The sequence below is a fragment of the Macaca nemestrina genome, chromosome 9 (genome assembly GCF_043159975.1).
Source record: "Macaca nemestrina isolate mMacNem1 chromosome 9, mMacNem.hap1, whole genome shotgun sequence".
NCBI lineage: Eukaryota > Metazoa > Chordata > Mammalia > Primates > Cercopithecidae > Macaca > Macaca nemestrina.
Window position 1 is genome coordinate 86,421,686 of NC_092133.1, and position 21,426 is coordinate 86,443,111.

The 21,426-nt window shown below is 41.5% G+C and overlaps 1 protein-coding gene across 6 annotated transcripts in view; it reads right to left on the reverse strand.

The window, feature by feature from the left end:
• LOC105486643 (ERCC excision repair 6, chromatin remodeling factor) overlaps positions 1-21,426 on the reverse strand; it is an 85,283-nt gene that overhangs the window by 8,537 nt on the left and 55,320 nt on the right. For all 6 annotated transcript variants that reach the window (XM_011749597.3, XM_011749592.2, XM_011749593.3 and 3 more), the window contains 10 exons: positions 20,694-20,864; positions 20,037-20,213; positions 15,394-15,510; positions 13,262-13,357; positions 11,074-11,289; positions 10,524-10,634; positions 9,962-10,081; positions 9,431-9,525; positions 8,057-8,202; positions 7,266-7,973 (listed from right to left, as the gene is read on the reverse strand). In XM_011749597.3, coding sequence (XP_011747899.2) covers positions 7,266-7,973; positions 8,057-8,202; positions 9,431-9,525; positions 9,962-10,081; positions 10,524-10,634; positions 11,074-11,289; positions 13,262-13,357; positions 15,394-15,510; positions 20,037-20,213; positions 20,694-20,864 — 1,957 coding nt within the window. The remainder of the gene's footprint in view (positions 1-7,265; positions 7,974-8,056; positions 8,203-9,430; positions 9,526-9,961; positions 10,082-10,523; positions 10,635-11,073; positions 11,290-13,261; positions 13,358-15,393; positions 15,511-20,036; positions 20,214-20,693; positions 20,865-21,426) is intronic.

The window sequence follows — 21,426 nt, forward strand, 5'->3', positions numbered from 1 at the left end:
AAACAAACAAAACAACCTTACATATGTGTTCACCTTTTGATCTAGCAATCTCTCTTGTACAAGCACAGGATTATTTAGTGCAGCATTGTGGCTGAAAGAAGCTATAAACAATCTAAATCCTCATATGTGGATAAACTGTGGTACAGGTTTAATATCTCTTAATCAAAATTCCTGGGACCAGAAGTGTTTCAAATTTTCACTTTTTTGGAATTTGGAATAATTGCATATACAAAATGAGACATCTTGGGGATGGGCCCCAAGTCTAAACACAAAATGTGTGTATTTTTAACATACACCTTACACACATAGCCTGAAGGTAATTTTAATATAATACGTTTATCAATTTTGTGCAAGAAACAAAGTGTTAACTGTGTTTTGACTGTGACCCATCACATGAAGTCAGGTGTGGAATTTTCCACATCTGGCATCATGTCAGTGCACAAAAGGTTTTGATTTTTGAGCATTTTAGATTTCAGGTTTTGGGTCAACATAGCAGAGCACTCTAGCAATAAAAATTGCTAAAGGAGGAATAGCTCTCTGTTAACTAATACAGGAGTGGCTGTCAGGATATATGAAGTTTTTTAAAAAAAGAAACAGAAGATAACATAATGTACAACCTTTTGTGTAAAAGAATAAAGGAATATGAAATTATACATGTGTCTGCTTATTTCCACAAAAAGAAACTGATACAGTTCAGCTGTGTCCCCACCCAAATCTCATCTTGAATTGTAACTCCCACAATTCCCACGTGACAAGGGAGGAACCCAGTAGGAGATGATGAATTATAAAGATGAGTCTTTCCTACACTGTTCTCATGAGTGAATGAGTCTCACGAGATCTCATGGTTTTAAAAATGGGAGTTTCCCTGCACAAGCTCTTTGCCTGCTGCCATCCATGTAAGATGTGACTTGCTCCTCCTTGCCTTCTGACATGATTGTGAGGCCTCCACACCCACATGGAACTGTAAGTTGATCAAACCTCTTTTGTAAATTGCCCAGTCTTGGGTATGCCTTTATCAGCAGTGTGAAAATGCACTAATACAGTCCATCTGTACCAGTGGGGAGGTGCGCTGCTGAAAAGATACCCCAAAATGTGGAAGCAACTTTGGAACTGGGTAACAGGTAGAGATGGGAACACTTTGGAGGGCTCAGAAAAAGACAGGAAAACATGGGAAGGTTTGGAACTTCCTAGAAATTTGTTGAATGGCTTTGACAAAAATGTTGATAGTGATATGAACAGTAAGGTCTAGACTGAGGTGGTCTCAGACGGAGATGAGGAACTTGTTGGGAAGTGGAACAAAGGTGACTCTTGTTATGTTTTAGCAAAGAGACTGGTGGCATTTTGCCCCTGCTGTAGAGATTTGTGGAACTTTGAACTTGAGAGAGATGATTTAGGGTATCTGGCGGAAGAAATTTCTAAGCAGCAAAGCATTCAAGAGGCGACATGGGTGTTGTTAAAGGCATTCAGTTTTATAAGGGAAGCAGTGCATAAAAGTCTGGATAATTTGCAGCCTGACAATGTGATAGGAAAGAAAACCCCATTTTCTCAAGAGAAATTCAAGCTGGCTGCAGAAATTTGCATAAGTAACGAGGAGCCAAATGTTAATCCCCAAGACAATGGGGAAAATGTCTGCAGGGCATGTCAGAGACCTTCATGGCAGCGCCTCCCATCACAGGCCCAAAGGCCCAGGAAGAAAAAGTAGTTTCATGGGCCTGGCCCACGGTTCATGCTGTGTGCAGCCTGGGGACTTGGTGTCCTGCGTCCCAGCCACTCCAGCTGTGGCTGAAAGGGGCCAACACAGAGCTCAGGCCATGGCTTCAGATGGTGCAAGCCCCAAGCCTTGGCAGCTTCCACAAGGTGTTGAGCCTGAGGGTACACAGAAGTCAGTAACTGAGATGTGGGAACCTCCACCTAGATTTCAAAAGATGTATGGAAACACCTAGATGCCCAGGCAGAAGTCTGCTGCAGGGGCAGGGTTCTCATGGAGAATCTCTGCTAGGGCAGTGCAGAAGGGAAATGTGGGGTTGGAGCCCCCACACAGAGTCCCTACTGGGGCACCACCTAGTGGAACTGTGAGAAGAGGGCCACAGTCCTCCAGACCCCAGAACGGTAGATCCACTGACAGCTTGTACCATGCACCTGGAAAGGCTGCAGACACTCAATGCCACCCATGAAAGCAGCCAGGAGGGAGGCTATGCCCTGCAAAGCCAAAGGGGCGGAGCTGCCCAAGACCATGGGAACCCACCTCTTGCATCAGCGTGACCTGGATGTGAGACATGGAGTCAAAGGAGATATTTTGGAGCTTTAAGATTTGACTGCCCTGCTGGATTTCAGACTTGTGTGGGGCATGTAGCCCCTTTGTTTTGGTCAATTTCTCCCATTTGGAATGGCTGTACTTACCCAATGCCTGTACCCCTTTTGCATCCAGGAAGTAACTAACTTGCTTTTGATTTTACAGGCTCATAGGCAGAAAAGACTTGCCTTGTCTTGGATGAGACTTTGGACTGTGGACATTTTAGTTAATGCTGAAATGAGCTGAGACTCTGGGGGACTGTTGGGAAGGCATGATTGGTTTTAAAATGTGAAGATATGAGATTTGGGAGAGGCCAGAGGTGGAACGATATGGTTTGGCTATGTCCCAGCCAAATCTTATCTTGAATTGTAACTCCCACAATTCCCACGTCATGGGAGGAATCTGATGGAAGGTGACTGAATTATGGGGTCAGGTCTTTCCTGTGCTGTTCTTGTACTAGTGAATGAGTCTCATGAGATCTGATAGTTTTAAAAACGGGAATTTCTCTGCACAAGCTCTTTGCCTGCTGCCATCCCCGAAAGATGTGACTTGCTCCTCCTTGCATGATTGTAAAGCCTCCCCAGCGTGTGGAATTGTAAGTCAATTAAACCTCTTTCTTTTGTAAATTGCTCAGTCTTGGGTATGTCTTATCAGCAGTGTGAAAACAGACTAATACAGAAACACGTGAAGGAAATGCCAGAAACTCATGAGACTGGAAAGGGAAGGAAGGGGTGGGGACAGGGTGGGGGATGACACAACTCTGGTATTTCTTTTTGCATATTTTGTCTTTTGTTACTATGTTAATGTGTTGCTACTCAGAAGATAACATAGAGTCAACAAGCATGGGAGGAAACCCTAAAGTGGAATACAAACAAATAAATTAACCTAACTATATTTTAAATTGATAGCACACACTGAAAATACAAAGAAGAGAAAAAAGAACCAAGTTTTTTTTGACTCAAGAAGTGTTTTGACCAAAAACTTAAAGACAAAAATAAATAAAAACAAATACTGAACTCTAGTTAGTATAAATAAAAACAAATATTGAATTCTAGTTACTATAACTGTTTTTGCCGTAGTTCAGGTTAGAAATTCTAAAAAACTACCATGTATCCTAGGATTGAGGAGTAACTCAGTACGTTGTGAATGAAGGTCTTGAAGAGGGAAGCTACAAACATGGAAAGGGCCCTAGGGCACTGAAATGAAATTGGAGACAACAGTATCCCCTCATTTTATTTTGCTTTTTGGAGCTTGTTAGAGTGTAACTGATATGCAGTAACTGCTAAAGTACAGAATTGGTAAGTTGTGACATTATGTACATACCATGAAACTATCCCTACAATCAAGACAATGAACATAGCCATCACCTGTAAAACTCACGTCCCTTTGTAATCCCACCCTCAAATACCCCATCCCCAGACAACCAAGCCACTTTCTGTCATGACTGTGTTTTCTAGAATTTTATGCAAATGGCATCAGAGTATGTACTAATCTTACTAGTCTGAAAGTCATCCATGCTGTAGCATGTATCAATACTCTATTTCCTTTTATTGTTGAATAGTGTGTGTGTGTGTATATATATATATATATATATATATATATACACATTTTGAGATGGAGTCTCGCTCTGTTGCCCAGGTGGGAATGCAATGGTGTGATCTCGGCTCACTGCAACCTCCACCTCCCAGGTTCAAGCGATTCTCCCGCTCAGCCTCCCAAGTAGCTGGGATTCCAGACACCTACCATCACGCCTAATTTTTGTATTTTTGTAGAGACAGGGTTTCACCATGTTGTCCAGGTTGGACTCGAACTCCTGACCTCAGGTGATTCACCCACCTCAGCCTCCCGAAGTGCTAGGATTATAGGTGTGAGCCACCAAGCCTGGTCTGTTGATTAATATTTGATCATACGGATATGCCATGGTTAATTTAACTATTTACTTGTTGATGGACATTTGATTTCTACATTTTGGCTATTACTAATAAAGCTGCTATGAATATTCACATACAAGCCTTTGTATGGACATATTTTCCAGTTCTCTTGGGCAAATACACATCCAGGACTGAAAAGGCTATATCATAAGGAAGGTACATGCCTAATTTTTAAGAAACTGCCAAACTGTTTTCCAAAGTGATTGTGCCACTTTACATTCCCACCAGGCGTGTATGAGAGACCCAACTGCTTCACATCTTTACCAACACTTAGTATGGTCAGTCTTCTTTCATTTTAGCCATTCTAGAGGGTGTGTAGTGGTGTCTCATTATGGTCCTAATTGGCATTTCCCTAATAATTAATAATATTAACAAGTTTCATATATTTATTTGCCATCTACATATCTTTCTTGGTAAAGTCTGTTCAAATTATTTGTCCATTTTAAAAACTGGGTTATACATTTTATTTATTTATTTTTTGACATGGGGTCTCACTCTGCTGCCCAGGCTGGAGTGCAGTGGCATGATCACAGCTCACCACAGCCTCAACCTTCCAGGCTCAAGCAATCCCTCCACCTCAGCCTCCCAGGTAGCTGGGACTGCAGGTGTGTGCTACCACACCCGGCTAATTTTTTTTTACTTTTTGTAGAGATGGGATCTGACCATGTTGCCCAGACCTGTCGCAAACTCTTAAGCTCAAGCAATCAACACACCTCAGCCTCTCAAAGCACTGGGATTACAGACTGAGCCACCACACCCAGCCAGTAATTTTTTATTGGGTTCCAGACATTGTGAATTTCATCTTGTTGGATGTTGGGTATTTGTATATTCCTGTAAACTCTCAGGTGGAGCTGAAGCAGTGCTCACTCCAAGGCTGATCATTCCCTACTACAGAGGCAAGACCCCCTACTCTGTCCTATACCCAATGCCCCATGAAATATTTTTCCAGTCTTAGCTGGTGGGAACAGGCACTATCCCTGGCCATGGGAGAGCACCAGACATCTCTCCTCTAATTCAAAAAGTTAAAGAGGAAAGGCCTTTTCACTGACCTTAAGTAGTTTTCTTGCACAATGTGCTGGTCAGTATTCAGCTGAGTGCCAAAGGAGATTCTGCAGACCTGTGGGGTTCTCTCCCTGTGCAGAGCTGTCTCCTCTATCATCTCTTTCAATGTGAATGCCAGCCACCCTGGCCTCCCCTGATGTTCAGCTCTGCTTTTTCAACAGAGGGTCTGCCTTGGACTCCCATCTGGTTTCTTCCTCTTTCTGTCACAGCATGAAAATTCTCTCAAGGCAGTAGGGCAGGGCAACTGGAGAGTTCAGTTCATTTGTTTCCCATCTCTCAAGAGATCACCGCCCTTTGGTGCCTGAAAACCAATGCTTCGTACGTTTTGTCATTGTTTTCATTGTTTCACATGGAAGGATAAATGTTAATCTGTCTTTGCTGGAAGCCAAACTCATGGTTTTTATAGACATAGAGATAGGTGTATCTGTGCAATTTGTTGTGCATATATATGCATGTATGTATATGTATGTACACAACAAACACATACACACACATACATACATCTATTTCCTGATGTTGGCTACAAAAGCAATGACATACTAGCAGCAATGAACACTCTGAGAACCCAGATCCTAGTTCCTAAATACCATTCTCCAGGGCTCCTTGAAGAAATGGCTGATTCCAGGGCTGGCACAGAATACCAATTGAGCTCAGCATATATTAGTATAGCAAGAAGAAAGGAGGTGCTCAAAGAATAGGGGGGACATACCACAGGGACAAAGGAGCCTGCCTGAAGGAGCTCCCACCCACGAGGCAAATCTAAGACAATATGAGCATCATAATACCCCTACTAATGGATTACAGTTATGGAAAAAAAGAATCCATTAGTCCATACTGATCCAAAAATAAATTAATAAATAAATAAGGGAGAAGGAAAACCTTCCTTATAGTAGAATGTTAATCACCACTTGGCAATCACTGTAGTAATAACTGACTGAGGAAAGAATCATCAATGGATATTAAAACTAGTGGATAAAAGTTGGATGAGAAACAGGATATTTACACAGTCTCAAAGCATATTCCTTGAAAGTACAAATTAATTACAAAGGGAAAAATATTAACATTAGCATTGAGAAACCTGGCAGACTCCACCTTAATCTTGAAAATTAACTTGTACTAGGTCAAACCACCATGTGTCTCCTGACAGATGCATTGAGTAAGATACAGTATCACCTCTGTGGTATTCCTGCCAAAAAAAACAATGTATGCATAGATGGGTGTGTGTGTGAATGATAAAGCAAAAGCTGAAAAATGTTAATAACTTAGGTAAAGGATATAGGAGAGTTCTTCGTATTATTCAAACTGATTTCTTTAAGTTTGAAATTACTTCAAAATATGAAATTAACAAAAAAATTAACCATGCTAAATAAAAGTCTTTCTGAAATGCTACACATAAACCTGCCTTCTTAAACTGAGTGCCATAAGCAGCAATCTTTGGTAACTCAAGGTCATGACATTGTGAACACAGTGACTGCTAAGGGATCACTAAGCACGGCTATCTATACTCCATGGTCTTGAGCAATTGTTGAGTCTACATCTCCTAACTTTTCTCCCTTGACGTAAGTTATCAGCTTTCGTACTTCTAGAATGTCTGTCTCTAGCCACAAGCCTGTCTCTTTCCCTTATAATGTTACTTTAATCTCCTATGGTTGGAAAATCAGATTAATGTAGCACATAGCATATAAAGTAACTGCCTACTAATGTTCAGGTAGTACACATCTATTTAAGAATTGCACACTTCCCATAAGTGGCCATAAGTACTACCGTTTTCTAAAGTTTCAAATTCTTCTAGGTCTTCAGAAAAGAGGCGTAAATACAATTTTTAAAATGTCAATATATTTCAAATCTAAATTTTTGAAGAAAAACGCTTCTGGCTGAGAGCCCTCTATGCACCATCAGTTAAAGACTGCTACTGCTAGAAACAGCCTACTCATTTTCTGGTCCTAGCATCCCTGTGGCAAATGTATCAAATGGATTACCTGATTTTTTGAAAAGCTTTTCCAAAACATAATCATCATTGCTCTGTTCCTTGGCCTCACTCTTGTTTTCACTATCTTGCTTCTGGTAACGCCTTTTCTTCACCAGGTGCGGAATTCGAGTTCCTTCAAACTTGGCGTCTCTGCAATGCTTAGGGTTCTTAGGCTTTTGCTTTGGTCTCAGATGCTTCTCTAGGGTCTCTTCTTCTGCCACACTATGATGTTTTGTTTTTGACTTGTGCTTATAAAAATTATTTTCCATTTGTTTATTCTCCCAAAAAGATTCTGTTTGAGCCTGGCTGGGTCTTTCTCTTTTGTAAGAAAGACCCAACTTTTCATCAATGCTTTCATCACCAGATGGCCTAGAAGTTTTGCCTGTTCCTGAAGAATTTGAACATTCCCCATTTCCACTAATCACTGACGACTCTTCCAGTCCAGATACTGCATTTGTCTCTTCTCCAAGCCTATCATTGCTAGCTATATTACTACTCATGTGAGGGTCATCTTTCAAAGGATCACTTTGATTAGAAGGTACTACATTTACTTCAGCTCCTTTAGCCTCAGATTTCTCTTCAGATGATGTGGCATCATTTATTGATATGTTAGAAGCAGGGAACTTTTTGCGTTTTGGAACATCATGGTCTGCTCCAAAGGCTGGTTGAATCTTTCTTTTTAGATGGCATTTGGGTGTCTGAACATCTGATCCAGTTCCTGTAGAGGAAAAACACCGCTAATACTATATTGTATCATCTTGTGCAATTGATTACTTTAAATTAAATGATTTTATGTAATACCTGCAAAAATAGCACTTGTTTCAGTGCTCTGGGATGCATCAGGGCTAGTCAGAGTAAATAGCTCATAGAGATCATTGGATTTGAAAAAACGCCTTTGTTTTGGGTCTTTTAGCACTCTATTTGTCAAAAACTGCTTGAAGATTTGTCTAAAAAAATAAAAGATAAGCTGGTATAAAACAATGTGTAGCTCTACCTAAAAATTCAAGTTATAAAGCAATATAAGAGAGATACGATAACAGCTGCTGCATGAATGGCTAAATAATCTCCCAAATTTTCAGCCTTGGAAAATTACAATTCAGAAAATATATAATACATCAGTTAATCTCCCACATCTTGCAGAATTTAAATTAGAAATAATACCTTATTATTTACACCAAATGAGCTTTTTCAACCTCTAAGATCTAATCCATTTCAAGAAACACCTTTTCACATGCCATCATGTGACTCATAGCCTCTCTTAGCCTCCCTGACTTGAATACCAAGGGTCCTGCCCTGCCTAGAACCTTCCTATCATAGGGCTCAGCAAACTCTCTTACCTGGGCTTTGCAACATCTCCACTCTGACCTCTCTCTCCCTGCTCCCACCTGCAGGTCCACACTCTGCTGAAGCCCCATGCCACTGCCACTCTGGAACAGGCATCTCCACCAGCCACACTGTCCCTCTCTGTCATTTATTCTCCTGGCTAAAGCATAAATCTGTAAGAGGAAGCTCTATTCTCACAGGATCCAACTCGTCCTCCACCCTCACACAACAGTCCCTTGAGGAAGATGTAATGTTCCCAGCATGTGATGAAGGGCATAGAACTTCCTATAAAAGCTGGGCTATGGCTCAAGGAGAGTCTGTGGTGGGGGAGTGGGAGAAGCTGGCAATGTGTTGAAGTTACCACTGTCTAAAATCCCCTAGTCATTACAGAAAGACAGAGGAAGAAACAGGCATCCTGTCAACTTCTTTGTAAGGGGCCTCAGAGTCAAAGACCGCTAGAACACCCACACTGATCCCACCTGCATAGTATGTGTAAATACCAATATGGTAACATTTAACCTTGTCACTTTTTAAAATTTTTCTGAAGGCAACACACCATAGTAGGCAGAAATATTCCTTTCAAATAACAATAAGAAGTTTACACGTACGTGATTCTTGAGGTAGAATAAGGTACAAAAATTATCAGGTTCAAAGACATTTTCTGACAACTCACAGTAAGCCATCTAAGCATATTTTAAAGGGAAAGAAAAAATACAAAACAAAAACCAAAACCTTAACTTATAGCAACTATTATTCTAAGATGTTAAGACTTTTAAAAATAACACTTTGGAAAAATTCCCTGCTCAAGACTCTGGGAACGCACAACCAAGAGCGGCCGTCATGTGCACTGACCGGTGGTAGATCTTTTCTTCAATGGTGCCCGCAGTGAGGAGCCTGTACACAGTCACCTGCTTCTTCTGGCCTATTCTCCATGCTCGCTCCCGGGCCTGTGGCAGAGAGAGACCTCTCAACAAGAATCCTTCCCAATGACAAGCACTGACTATAAGAAACAAAGCTAGCCGGTCACAACCTTTCACTCCCAGAGTCAGAATTTTGACTCGTGATGTCAAGTACACCTAAGGCCTACTCAGGAAGATGAAGAGCCAGTTGACAAGACATCTGTACTTGAAAAAAATGTTTGTAACTATGCCTATGTTCTTTTTGCCCCAACTCTAGGAAAGAATGCTATGGATAAACTGTTGAAGATGGTTCCTGTCCACGTGGCTCTGAAGGGTGTCTTCTTCCACGTTGAAGAACAGTAGACAACCAAAATGTGAAATGTACTCTGAAGTCAACCAGAACATCAAAGGACAGTCACAAGCACTAACCATGAAACTATATTTCTACTAACATATTCTTTTCTTAAAAAAATAAAAAACAAACCTGTGTGTCTGTGCTTGGGTTCCAGTCGGGGTCATAGATGACAACTCTGTTTGCCCCTGTCAGGTTGACACCTAAACCGCCCACCCGCGTGGTCAGAAGAAACACAAATATGGATGTGTCCTAGAGGTAAGACACACAACACTGAGCACACACACTTAAAACCAGTTATAGCTCTCAGCCTCTGCCTCCACATACTGTATACACGGAACTACTGGGCTGTTCCCAATACAAGGAATGGTAATGTCCTAGAGATCTCTGGTGAATCAAAATCTCATTTCACACCTTTTACTTTTAATATTTAATAGAAATATTGAAAAATTGGGTTTTTAGGAGGAAAATACATTCTGTGGAAAACACATTCTTTGTTTGAACACACACATGCCCACCCCCACTCCCAAATATCTAGAAGTGCACAGAGTTAAAAGCAACAAGTCTTCCCTTAGGCCCCCTCCCAAGCCCAGATGTCAACGCTGCTTCGGTGGGTAAGGGTGTGGATACGCTTAGTCCTTTCCCTCCACGTACAGCAGCACCGCTCAACTTTCCTGTTACATTCACATGTTACCTCATTGTATCTTGTAATCAGTGGCTGTCTTGAAGCTATTGTAGTGGTACCATCCATCTTGAGATAGGTATACTTTTGGGCTCTAAGGAATACTTCAAGTATGTCCAGCATCTGTTTGGAGGTGGAGGATAGGAATTTGCAAAGCAAATACACATTCCCAGTGAGTGCTTCTCTATTTGTGTAAATGGTCACACCATTCCCCAACAGGCCTATGTTAAAAGGAGTTTCTTGCTTTAGGACAGATAACAGAACTGTTAAAATAGTAGTTTTGGTATATCCGTATGGTTAATTCTTACTTTTGTAAACAGCCAAAGCTCAGGCCTAAACTCACTTGCAGACCAAAATCACATGGTGAGCTTTTTTAAAAAGTCAACTTTTAGATACCAACTCTAGAGAAAGATCTAAACTCCCAAAGAAATCGGCAGACTGCCACCTCAGCATCAGTGGTAGACTTGCTTCAGAATCATTACTCTAGACTGAATCCCATTTTGTGAGTTGATGGCTGTCATAAAGAACCAGCCTGTTTCCTGTCTGAAGTCTGTGCACTCACCTGCCTTGACTGAGAAAACAGCAATACTCGCTGACCCTGCTTGTGCCATATTTTCAACAAAGATTCAACAACAATCATTTTCCCAGAACGTTTCCAGTACCCAAACTGATCTTCTTCTAGTTCATCATCAGGAAGACCTTTGAGATTCTTGGGACCTCCAGAAAAGAGATCAGGGTGGTTGCAAATTTTTCTTAGGGCTATGAGTCCGGAGAAAATCTATGATAAAAAAGACCATATGTACACTCAGATGACCCCATGTAAAGTAAGATTCCCTAGGCAAGGAGGCTATTCAACCTATAACACAGACTAAAAAACAGGTCTCCACCAGTTTCTTAGTCTTCTCTAATCACAGCATTATCAGGAGCTGGGAGAAATTAACTTTCACTCATCTTGTTTCCCTGATAGAACAAGTTCTCGGAAACAAAAAAATTCTACTGGACTGAACACATCTACAGGGGTCATATACAATTGCTGACAATTCATTTTCCCTCACTAGAAAAAAGGCATGCTGTTCACAGCATTATAAACTTAATATAAAAAAGGAACTTGCCTTTTAAATATAGATCAGAAATGTCCTATCAACCTAAACTTGAAGACATCAGTCATGTGACTTATCAAATGCATTTAAATATTACACTCCTAAGTACCTCACTAAAAGTTCTGCAGTTTAATATGAGTCAGAGGTTGAGGATCCATTTACCTTTAGACTATTATTATATCCGAAAAAAAAAAAAACTGCATGAAAAATGCACGAATCGGAAACATATGAAGTATGGTCCATGCAGAAGGGCACAGAAGATGAGGGGTGAGTGCCCCTGGCCCATCCCCACAAAAGGACATTAACAAAACTTCAATAATGGGGCTCTTCCAGCCTTGAGAGGATGACTCAAATCAAACTCACTGGTATAAAAGCTTGAGCAAAAAAAGGAGAAATCACCATTAAGCCAATAATCAAAGGGTAGGGTAGCTATCACTAGTAAACAGCAATTAAACAGATTAACAATAAATGATCTGAATAAGTCAGGAACACTGGCAAACCTCCCCAGAGTCATCCGTGACTCATTTTTCTTCCTTTCAATCTGCACTGTCCAATGCAGTAGTCACTAGTCACACGTGGCTCCCGAGTACATGAAGGGTAGCTAGTTCAAATTGTGATGTGCTGCATTTGTAAAATACACACCCAATTTTGAAGACAAAAACAGGAGTAAAATATCTTGCTAATCATTTTTAATTTTTGATTACATATTAAAATGTATTTTAGATACATTAGGTCAAATAAAATATATGATCAAAATTAATTTCACCTGTTTCTCTTTTTCCTTTTTAATGTGACTACTAGAAAATTTACAATTCCAAGTGTAGTTTGCATTCTCTCTCCTGGATAGTGTGATCTAGACCTTCTAACTTGGAGAGACCTGAAGAAGTTAAGGGGAGATTCATGGAGACGAACAGATGTGAATGACTGAAAAAACCTCCTGTAGCTACCAATAAGAAATGAAATAAGAAATTGTGAGAGATGGTTAAAAGAAATGAAATGACCTAATCACACTCACATTAATAGAGTCTTTTGGAGAAAACACTAGCTAGGAACTTCTGAAATCTGGACACTAGTAGAAAGAGAGCTTTCTCAGTATTGAAAGGAACAGAATCACCATAAATAAACTACTGTCCTACCCCGGGGACAATGAGTATTAGAGCCAGGGACATTTGAACTAGATTTATATCTGGTTCCTAATATGGCAATGGTTCATAAACATTTATTGGGGAATAGGGCTCCTTTAGGAAGCTGATAAAAGTTATGAATCCTCACGATCCTCTCCACAAGATATATAATTTTGGTCATAATATCTGGGAAAACCCAGTTATGTACCTGACACTTGCCCACCGGTACCAAGTAAGACCCTCGGAAGTAACAGTAACTGCACAGCTCGCAGCTGCATTTGCGTCTGGGTTCAGATCCACAGTGCACAGCTCTGCAACCTTCCACCTTCCACCAGTTACCTAACTCCTCTGCACCTTACAGCTCCAGGCCATAGGCTGACTGCACATCTACCATGCAGGACTGCATGCAAGTGAAGTGAGATGACAGTATGTGAAAAGCCTGGCATACTATAGATCCTAGTTTCTTTTCCTCCCTCGCTTCCCTTGGTCCACAATTCATTTCTCCAGCTTCTATTTTTTAGCTGACCTGCATCTCTCCATTGAGAATCCTGTAAACTTCTTTGGAATCAACGAAATTTTGGTAGACTTTATGCTGCTCATCTGTAAGACGGCAAAATAAGACCTACGGAGGGGAAAAACAAGGAAACTATAATTTCAAAAAAAAATTAACAGAAATAATTAAAATATCAACAAAACTTCCCGATCAAAAGAGCACAATGCATGCGATTTTAATGATATCCCTATAATTAATATGAAAACAACAAAGGGTGATAATACTTCTCACCATACCCTCCATCTCTGTCACTCATCTACCTCCAGGGCCCACCCCATAGTCCCCAAAGACTGGCTTCCTGCTCACGAGCAAGTTCAGGGCCCAGGTGCACAGACCATCCTCCATGTTAGCCTCCAAGTGCTCAAACCATCCCACCTCCCATGACCCATGCCATGCTCTACTCGCAGACCTGACCAGAGACCACAACCTCACCTGGAGCTCTCCCTTTCCTGGAGCTCTAAGTGCAGGCCCATGAGTTACCAGACTCGCCTTGGAAGGCAATCCCTACCCTCCCAGCCCACTGCACCAACCACTCCATGCCATCATGCTCTGTGACCCTTCACCTCTCAACCCTCCCTCCTTCGTGAAGTCCACTACCACCAGTTACATTCCCATGGATGCTCATTTAGCTACCCCTCTGTCACCTACCTGGACTGCTTTCAACTCCCTGCCTCTTCCCTGTAAACTTCCAAATACAGGTCAACTCAACCATCAGTCTTCTGTAGGCCTATGGTCAGTGCCGGTGCTGCTGGAGAAAAGCTCCTACCCGGCAGCTTCCTGCCATGGCCTGCCCTGCTCCAGGGGGTCCTCTACGCATGCCCACCCAGAGCCTTCCATAAGCCCAGAGCAACTGTGCCCATGCTCCTCACCACCTAAGCCACCCACACCTCTGTCTCAACTTCTACTTAAAAACAATCAGACAAATAAAAACAAAATGAAAATCAAACCTGAACCTACCAGGATCAGGCATGATTCCCTGGTTTTCACTCCCTAACATGTCTCTACTTCTGCATCCACTTCATCTTCCTTTATTCCCAAAGAAAGAGGTTCCTGAACAGGATGGAAGGCAACGCTTCAACCTCTGCACTGCATCTGAAGACCCACTCATTCCCACTCATTCTCCTCAGTACAGTGTGTGCCTCACCTGTTAGCCTCCAAGTGGAAGATGGGGGCTTCCCTGAGAAAATAAGGTACAATCCCCACCTTCACTTCCTCACCTCCACTCACTCATGAAGCCTACACACAGAGGAAGCCTCACATGCACCTCTGTTGATGTCACTGAGGCATCACTCATGACTTCCTAGTGGCCAAACACACTGGGTCCTTACCAGGTCACCCTACTCACCTTCCGACGCCCAGGCCTTCACTTCTGCTCATGCACCTGTCTGCGCCAGCCTCCCCAGTCTTCCCAGCTAGCTCCTCCTCTTCTACCCTCCTCCTTGCTCTCAGCCCTGACCACACTGGCCTCCCTGCTGTCCATGGAGGCCCCAAAGCACTGCCACAGCCCACCATCTGCAATGCTCTGCCTTCAAAACCTATATGACTTGCTCCTTCGCCTTCTTTAGGCCTCTGCTCAAGTGTCAGTTCATCAAAAGTCTTCTCTGACCATCCCTTATAAATGGCCCACTTCCCGAAATCCTTGCCCTCAGCATTCCCAGCTTATCCTTCAACCCTGCTTCATTTGTCTCCACACTTACTGCTGCTACCTGACATCTTCTAGAGTTTCTGTGACACTCTCCCTCAAGAATAAATGTGGGTTCCCACAAGAACAAAACTTGCTTTGTTCACTGCTATATCTCAGAGCCTAGGATCATGACAGGCACATGGTTGGCACCTAATATAATTTGTAGCATGAATGAATTAGGGGCTTAAGGAGAATGGAGATGTTTAAAAGAGCAATTGTAGGAACCCATGTGTCAATAAGAGGGAGGTCAAAGCCTGTGGACTAGAGAAGAATCCACTGAGGGCAGACGCCACAGCAGGCCTAGCCTGACCACAGTTCCAGGATCATACCTCACCAGACTCACCCACAGAGGAGAATCAGAGTGAAGAGAAAGGCACACTTATGCTTTAGGAATGCTTTGTTAACTCCTGGATTTACAGACCTGTTCATTTTTATCTGGCAAAGAAAGGCTCATCTTGACATCTGACTTCATTCTCCGTAGTAGATATGGATTTATGGTATCTCGTAATACACATGCACACTTGTAAGCAGTTTTGACCTTTAAAAAGAGCAGAGAAGAGAACAATACCATACACGTTTAAGGAATGTATTTGTTCTTACCTCTCAATAGATTCCATTCCTTAAAAAAAATAAAAGAATGACCAACAGCTGTACAAAGTCAGTGGGAAATGATTGCAAAATGGTTTGAAAAAGCTAGCATAAGTTCCATATACTCCAAGGGGTGGTAGCTTTCATAATATTATCAGTTAAAAAAATTATCTCATTAACCACAATGTACAACAAAACTGATAATTTTGTGCCTTATTTCTCTTGTACACTTTCTTTTAATTATTACTGTACAGTTAAACCCTAAAGTAGAGACTTATTGGGTTCTTGACCACCACCCCTAGGGGAAAAACTGCTTTTGTACAAATCTCTGTTTATGATCTTGTATTCTCCAAAAGCTACAAAGGCACTCTGTAAAGCTGAAGATCAAAAGCTAACTCTAGGGAAAAGCTGCAGTGATGGAGCAGCCAGCCAATAAGCAGAGATTAGTGCCCACTGGAGACTTACAAGAGTAAGTTCAACAAGAGCCCTCTGATCCTAGAAACGAAAGGTCACTCTGCCCTAAAATGCAGCATATGGTTCTGTAATGGAGCACGGCCACATGAGATGAGTACTAAATATACGCAAAAAACAAAGCCCCACAGCCCAGAAAACCACTCCCTCTGCAATTCACTTACAGGCAAAGCAGTCAATAAATTATTGCTACTTCAAAAAAAAACTAAATAGGCTTAACAACTTAGTAAATTACTATTTCATGGAAAAAATTCCAACCAAAGTTTCAATTTAAGAAAGTCAGTTGTAAAATGAATGATAATAAAAAAGAGCTTGACCACACAGAAAAAAAGTTAAAAAATTAACTTGTTAAAAAATATTTTTAAAGAATGCTAAAAATACCTCACTCATGCACATATATGTATGTGTGTGTATCTGTTGTGTGAACGCATGTGCATAAATATTAAAATAGGCTTTACTTGGAATAATACATAAAAAAGCTCAACTAATCAATGACTTTTATTTATATATAACCCCTTAAATATATCATTCAGACATTGATAAAAATCACCTTGAAGATAATGATGAGGTACCTATTACTATTTCTGATGCAGAGATGATGAAATTTCAGAATTTAAAAACACAGTCCCACCAAGGAAGCATGAATGTACAGTCTGTAAAGAAAACTGCCCCCACATCCTTCCTCCGCCCACACCCCCTTCCGCAGAAGAATGAGCATGATGGTTGGAGGTGCTGGTTAACTACACCAGGGCTAGGCTGGGGAGCGGCCGGGCTGTGGCTCCTGCTCTTTCCTGCATGCCACCCCACGGAGATGATCTTCTGTTTCACTCCCAACTGGCTCCCAGTCTGTTTCTCTGTTCATAAAAATACAAGGTGGGATCCAGCTAGATTTCTCTACCAATGCTCACATCCCAGTGCTGTGGAAAACGGAAACCTTGCTGAGCATGCCCACGCTACTTCCTACTCTGACAAGGAAGAGTTCTGCCTCTTCCTGAGCACAGTGGCCTTAGGCGAGTCACCAGAACGCTGGGAATCAAAAACCTTGTGTGTGGAATGAAGAGGGTCAACTAGGCATCTCTACAGGCTCTTCTCAGTTCTCACATGCCCTGCCCCAGCTGAGCACACCAACCCCAGCAGCAGTCTGTATTTGGGCTGCTGACATGCTCCCCCTCACCTTCCTCACCTTTCAGGCCCCAGCTTAGTCATCCCTTCTCCAGGAAGCCTTTCTGAGCTCCATAAGCTCTGACACTGGGCATCTCCCCTGATCACAGTTGTCACTGTCCTGTACTGGGACCAGGTTTATTTGCCATTTTCCCCTGTGCCCACCCCTACTGGACTGGAAATACCTTCATGGGAAGGTTCTGGTTTCCAGCTCCTGCCATCATTTTAGCACCAGCATGACAGAATAAATATCGGCACACAGACTATCTTCTTAGAATTCAATAATGCACGGCAACATGGTCTTTTTTTTTTTTTTTTTTTTTTTTTTGAGACAGAGTCTCGCTCTGTCGCCAGGCTGGAGTGCAGTGGCCGGATCTCAGCTCACTGCAAGCTCTGCCTCCCGGGTTCACACCATTCTCCTGCCTCAGCCTCCCGAGTAGCTGGGACTACAGGCGCCCGCCACCTCGCCCGGCTAGTTTTTTGTATTTTTTTAGTAGAGACGGGGTTTCACCGTGTTAGCCAGGATGGTCTCGATCTCCTGACCTCGTGATCCGCCCATCTCGGCCTCCCAAAGTGCTGGGATTACAGGCTTGAGCCACCGCGCCCGGCAACATGGTCTTAAACAAAAAGGAGCAAATACAACCAATGCTCTGCTTTCAAAGATCTCACCCGCTAGGAAGGGGAAAAAGATAAGTACACAGATTCCTGAAACAAGAACTTCAAGGAAAAAATAGATCATAATGACATGTTCTCAAATCATTTTTCTATAAATGACTTATTAATGTCAAAGGAGAAGTGGTAACTTCACCGAGTTTAGATCTGGCCAACACCAACTTAAAGTAATCAGAGTTAACATCACCCATAGTGGGACAGACAGACAGCATGTTCCTCCAGATACCACACACTGAGGAAGACACATCATTTCTGTGATATTCCTGGTCAAAATGTATAACCTGAATCCAATCATGAAAAAATGTAAGGCAAACCCAAACTGAGGTACATTCTACAAACTAACAGGCCTATAGTCTTTAAAAATGTCAAGATAATGAAGGGCAAAACAAATGGTCCCAGATTAAAGGAGACTAGAGACACAGAAACTACTGGAACAACTGACAAAATATGAGTGATTATAGACTAGATAACAGACTCCTATCAATGTTAAACTTCCTTCTGATTTTGTTGCTTACACTGGCTATGTAAGAGGCTATCCTTGTTCTTGGAAATACACAGTGAAGGATTTGGAGAAACGGGCATCAGATCTGCAACCTGCCCTCAGATGGTTAGAAAACAGTAACTTCAGCTGTGAATCTACATGGAAAGAGGTGCGGGAGAGGGAGGGGAGGAATAGTAAAGCCAATGTGGCAAAATGTTTGCAAAATGCTAACAATCAGTGAATCTGGGTGAAGTGTTAAGAGGGTTTTCTTGTTTGTTTGTTCTTTTAAAATTCTTACAACTTTTTGTTAAGTTTGAAATTATTTCAAAATGAATTTTTTTTAAAAAAATAGAATGGTATAATGGGAGATTGAGAGAAAGAAGAGAGTCCTTACAAAAGTTAGCTGAAAACAATTCAATCTCAAAATGTAAAAGATGTTAAAATTGTTTCTGACAATCTTTTAATCTTAAAGGTCTAAAATTCTTTTTCTAATTAAATATTCCAAAATATAAGAGCTTCTCTTTTGGTGGAAAGTCTCATCCCTGGCTCAGCCATGACCTGGTAGGCACAGGCCAACCCAAGAAGGGCTGCCGAGAAACCCTGCCTCCCATCCAGGCTGTAGCCTGCCCTACAAGCCACAAACTGCCCTGTGGCTAACTTTACCTCCTGGCATTTCTGCTTGTGACCACCCCATTCCATCATGTGCCCGGGCCTGAAACCTCAGGAGTCAGTCAGTCATTCACAGCAAGCTTAGCCCCTACTCCATCTCCTCGATCCTATCAGCCTCCAAACCTTGTTTGTTCTGCCTAAAAATGCCACCTGAGTCTCCTGCCCCACCATCTTTCTCAGACCACCACCCAAGATCAGGTACAGGTCCTCATGGCCCTCACCCCAGTGGTTCCTGCAGGTCACTCAGTGCCAGCCTCCCTCCTGTGACTACCCTGTAGCATGACGAACCCCTGAGAACCAGCATCTTCCAGAGTCCTGCTCAGACACTTTCAGTAGCCCAGTCCTCCCCGAGTGCCACTGCTTCCCTTTCAAGGCCCTTCAGTTCTGGCATCCACAGCTTTCTAGCTATGCCCCCACAAGCATCTCCGATCCAGTCAAGTGGGTCTCTTCACTGCCCCCAGCCACATATGGTGGCTGCATTCACACTGTTGCCCTAATCAAGGATGCCCTCACCCTCCATGGCCTACAATCCCAGAATCAGGTTAAGGGCCATGTCTCATTAAATCATCCCTGAACAGTCCGATCCTCCTGGTGTTTCTAAGTTTCTCCACCACTTTATAAGATGCACTACCCCAATTTGCAGAACTAAATTACATGCTGTTCCAAATGATTTGTCCTTGTTTCATAATTTCTAACTGCTCTTCTGACCACATGTGACATCTTTTTAAAATTTGTTGTCTGACTAAAACATCCCAGGAACAATGCCAAAACTGTTTAATTTCCATTAAACAAAGAGATATTTTATTCTAGGGCTTTCCTCTCTGTGAATATTTTTCATGATATTTTAAGTAAAAAAATACGATCAAGCAAAAATAATTTTGTGATTTTTTTTAAATCAGATACCAATTTATAAGCCTGGCCATCTTTCTCACATTCTGAATGACTTGGCTACAAATTATAGTATTTAATAGGAGCATTTTAAATACTAAACTGCCAAAAGTATTATCATCCTAATATATTACCTGTACTGGGGAAGCATTTGAATATCCCCCCATGGTGATGGGGACGGAGAACTGCTCCATAAACACAGGCAACGTGCCTAACTTTCCCGGGAAGATGAAGTCAAAGAGTGACCACAGCTCTCGGAGGTTATTTTGCATTGGTGAGCCAGACAGGATGATCCGATGAGGGGTGCGAAACTATTTGAGGAAAGGAAACACCTTTTTATTAAATTTACCTTTTAGCAATCACCATTCCTACCCCAAAATGCTCCTCTGCAATATTATTTACACATTTACTCATTATTCTTGCATCATTTTGGTACTCTCTAAAACATACACATTTTATGCAATTACAAATCCTTAATTACATTTAGATGAAAAAATTACAAAGAATTTTTTCTTATTGTTGAAGCTGAATACTATAGAGTTGGGTTTGGTTACATTCTAACAACTGGCCCCTACAAGAGACACTAAATAACGTGAACAATCAGAATTAAAGACATGATCAAGGGCAAAAAAAATAAGGAGTTCTTTGCATTAACGGAAATGCATATTTTAAATTCCTTGTGCAGTTGGCACAAGAAAAGATTAATAAATGTGTTACTGAAAGCAGATCGTTTATTCTGAATTAAATATTCTTCTCCACCTGGAAATCTCCCTTGTTATAAGAGGTCATACCTGTTTGCAAGCAAGGGTGACAGCAGCATTTGGATTTCGAATTTTGTGTCCTTCGTCCAAGATCACATAATGCCAGTCATACCTGCTAATGTCATCCTGCATCAGTCGAATGTAGGAGTAAGATGTGATCAAAATTCCATGACAATGAGCAACATCTCGAATTAGTTTCTCCTAAGACCATAATAAAATGGTAAAGTCAGTTTTAAATAAGAAGTGACACCCTTTCAATCATGACACAATCTAAAGCACTTTATAAAAATGCATAAATACAAACATAACATGTACAATCATAGACATTATCAGCACTGGAAGTGTATTTGTTAACCTGGCAAGTAGTAAACAGTCATTATTGGGGGAAGGAGACTCTCAAAAAGATGACAAAGTTATAATACATATTTATATAAATATATACATATATTAAATTTTTATTTTTATTTTTTCAAAACATCCTTTGTGTCCATCCTTGTTAAAACAACAATGTGAATGGAAAATATATTAATTTAAAACAAAAGCAAGAAAATAAGAGAAAATCCAAAGACACACGGCAGACAAATCTAGGACCTCTAACAATGTATAACAGGAATTCCAGGACTAAGTGGAAAGGATATAAAAGCAATGATTTTTAAATGATAGAAAAAAAGCCAGTACAGTGGCTTACACCTGTAATCCCAGCACTGTGGGAGGCTGAGGTGGGTGGAATTCTTGAGCCCAGGAGTTCGAGACCAGCCTAGGC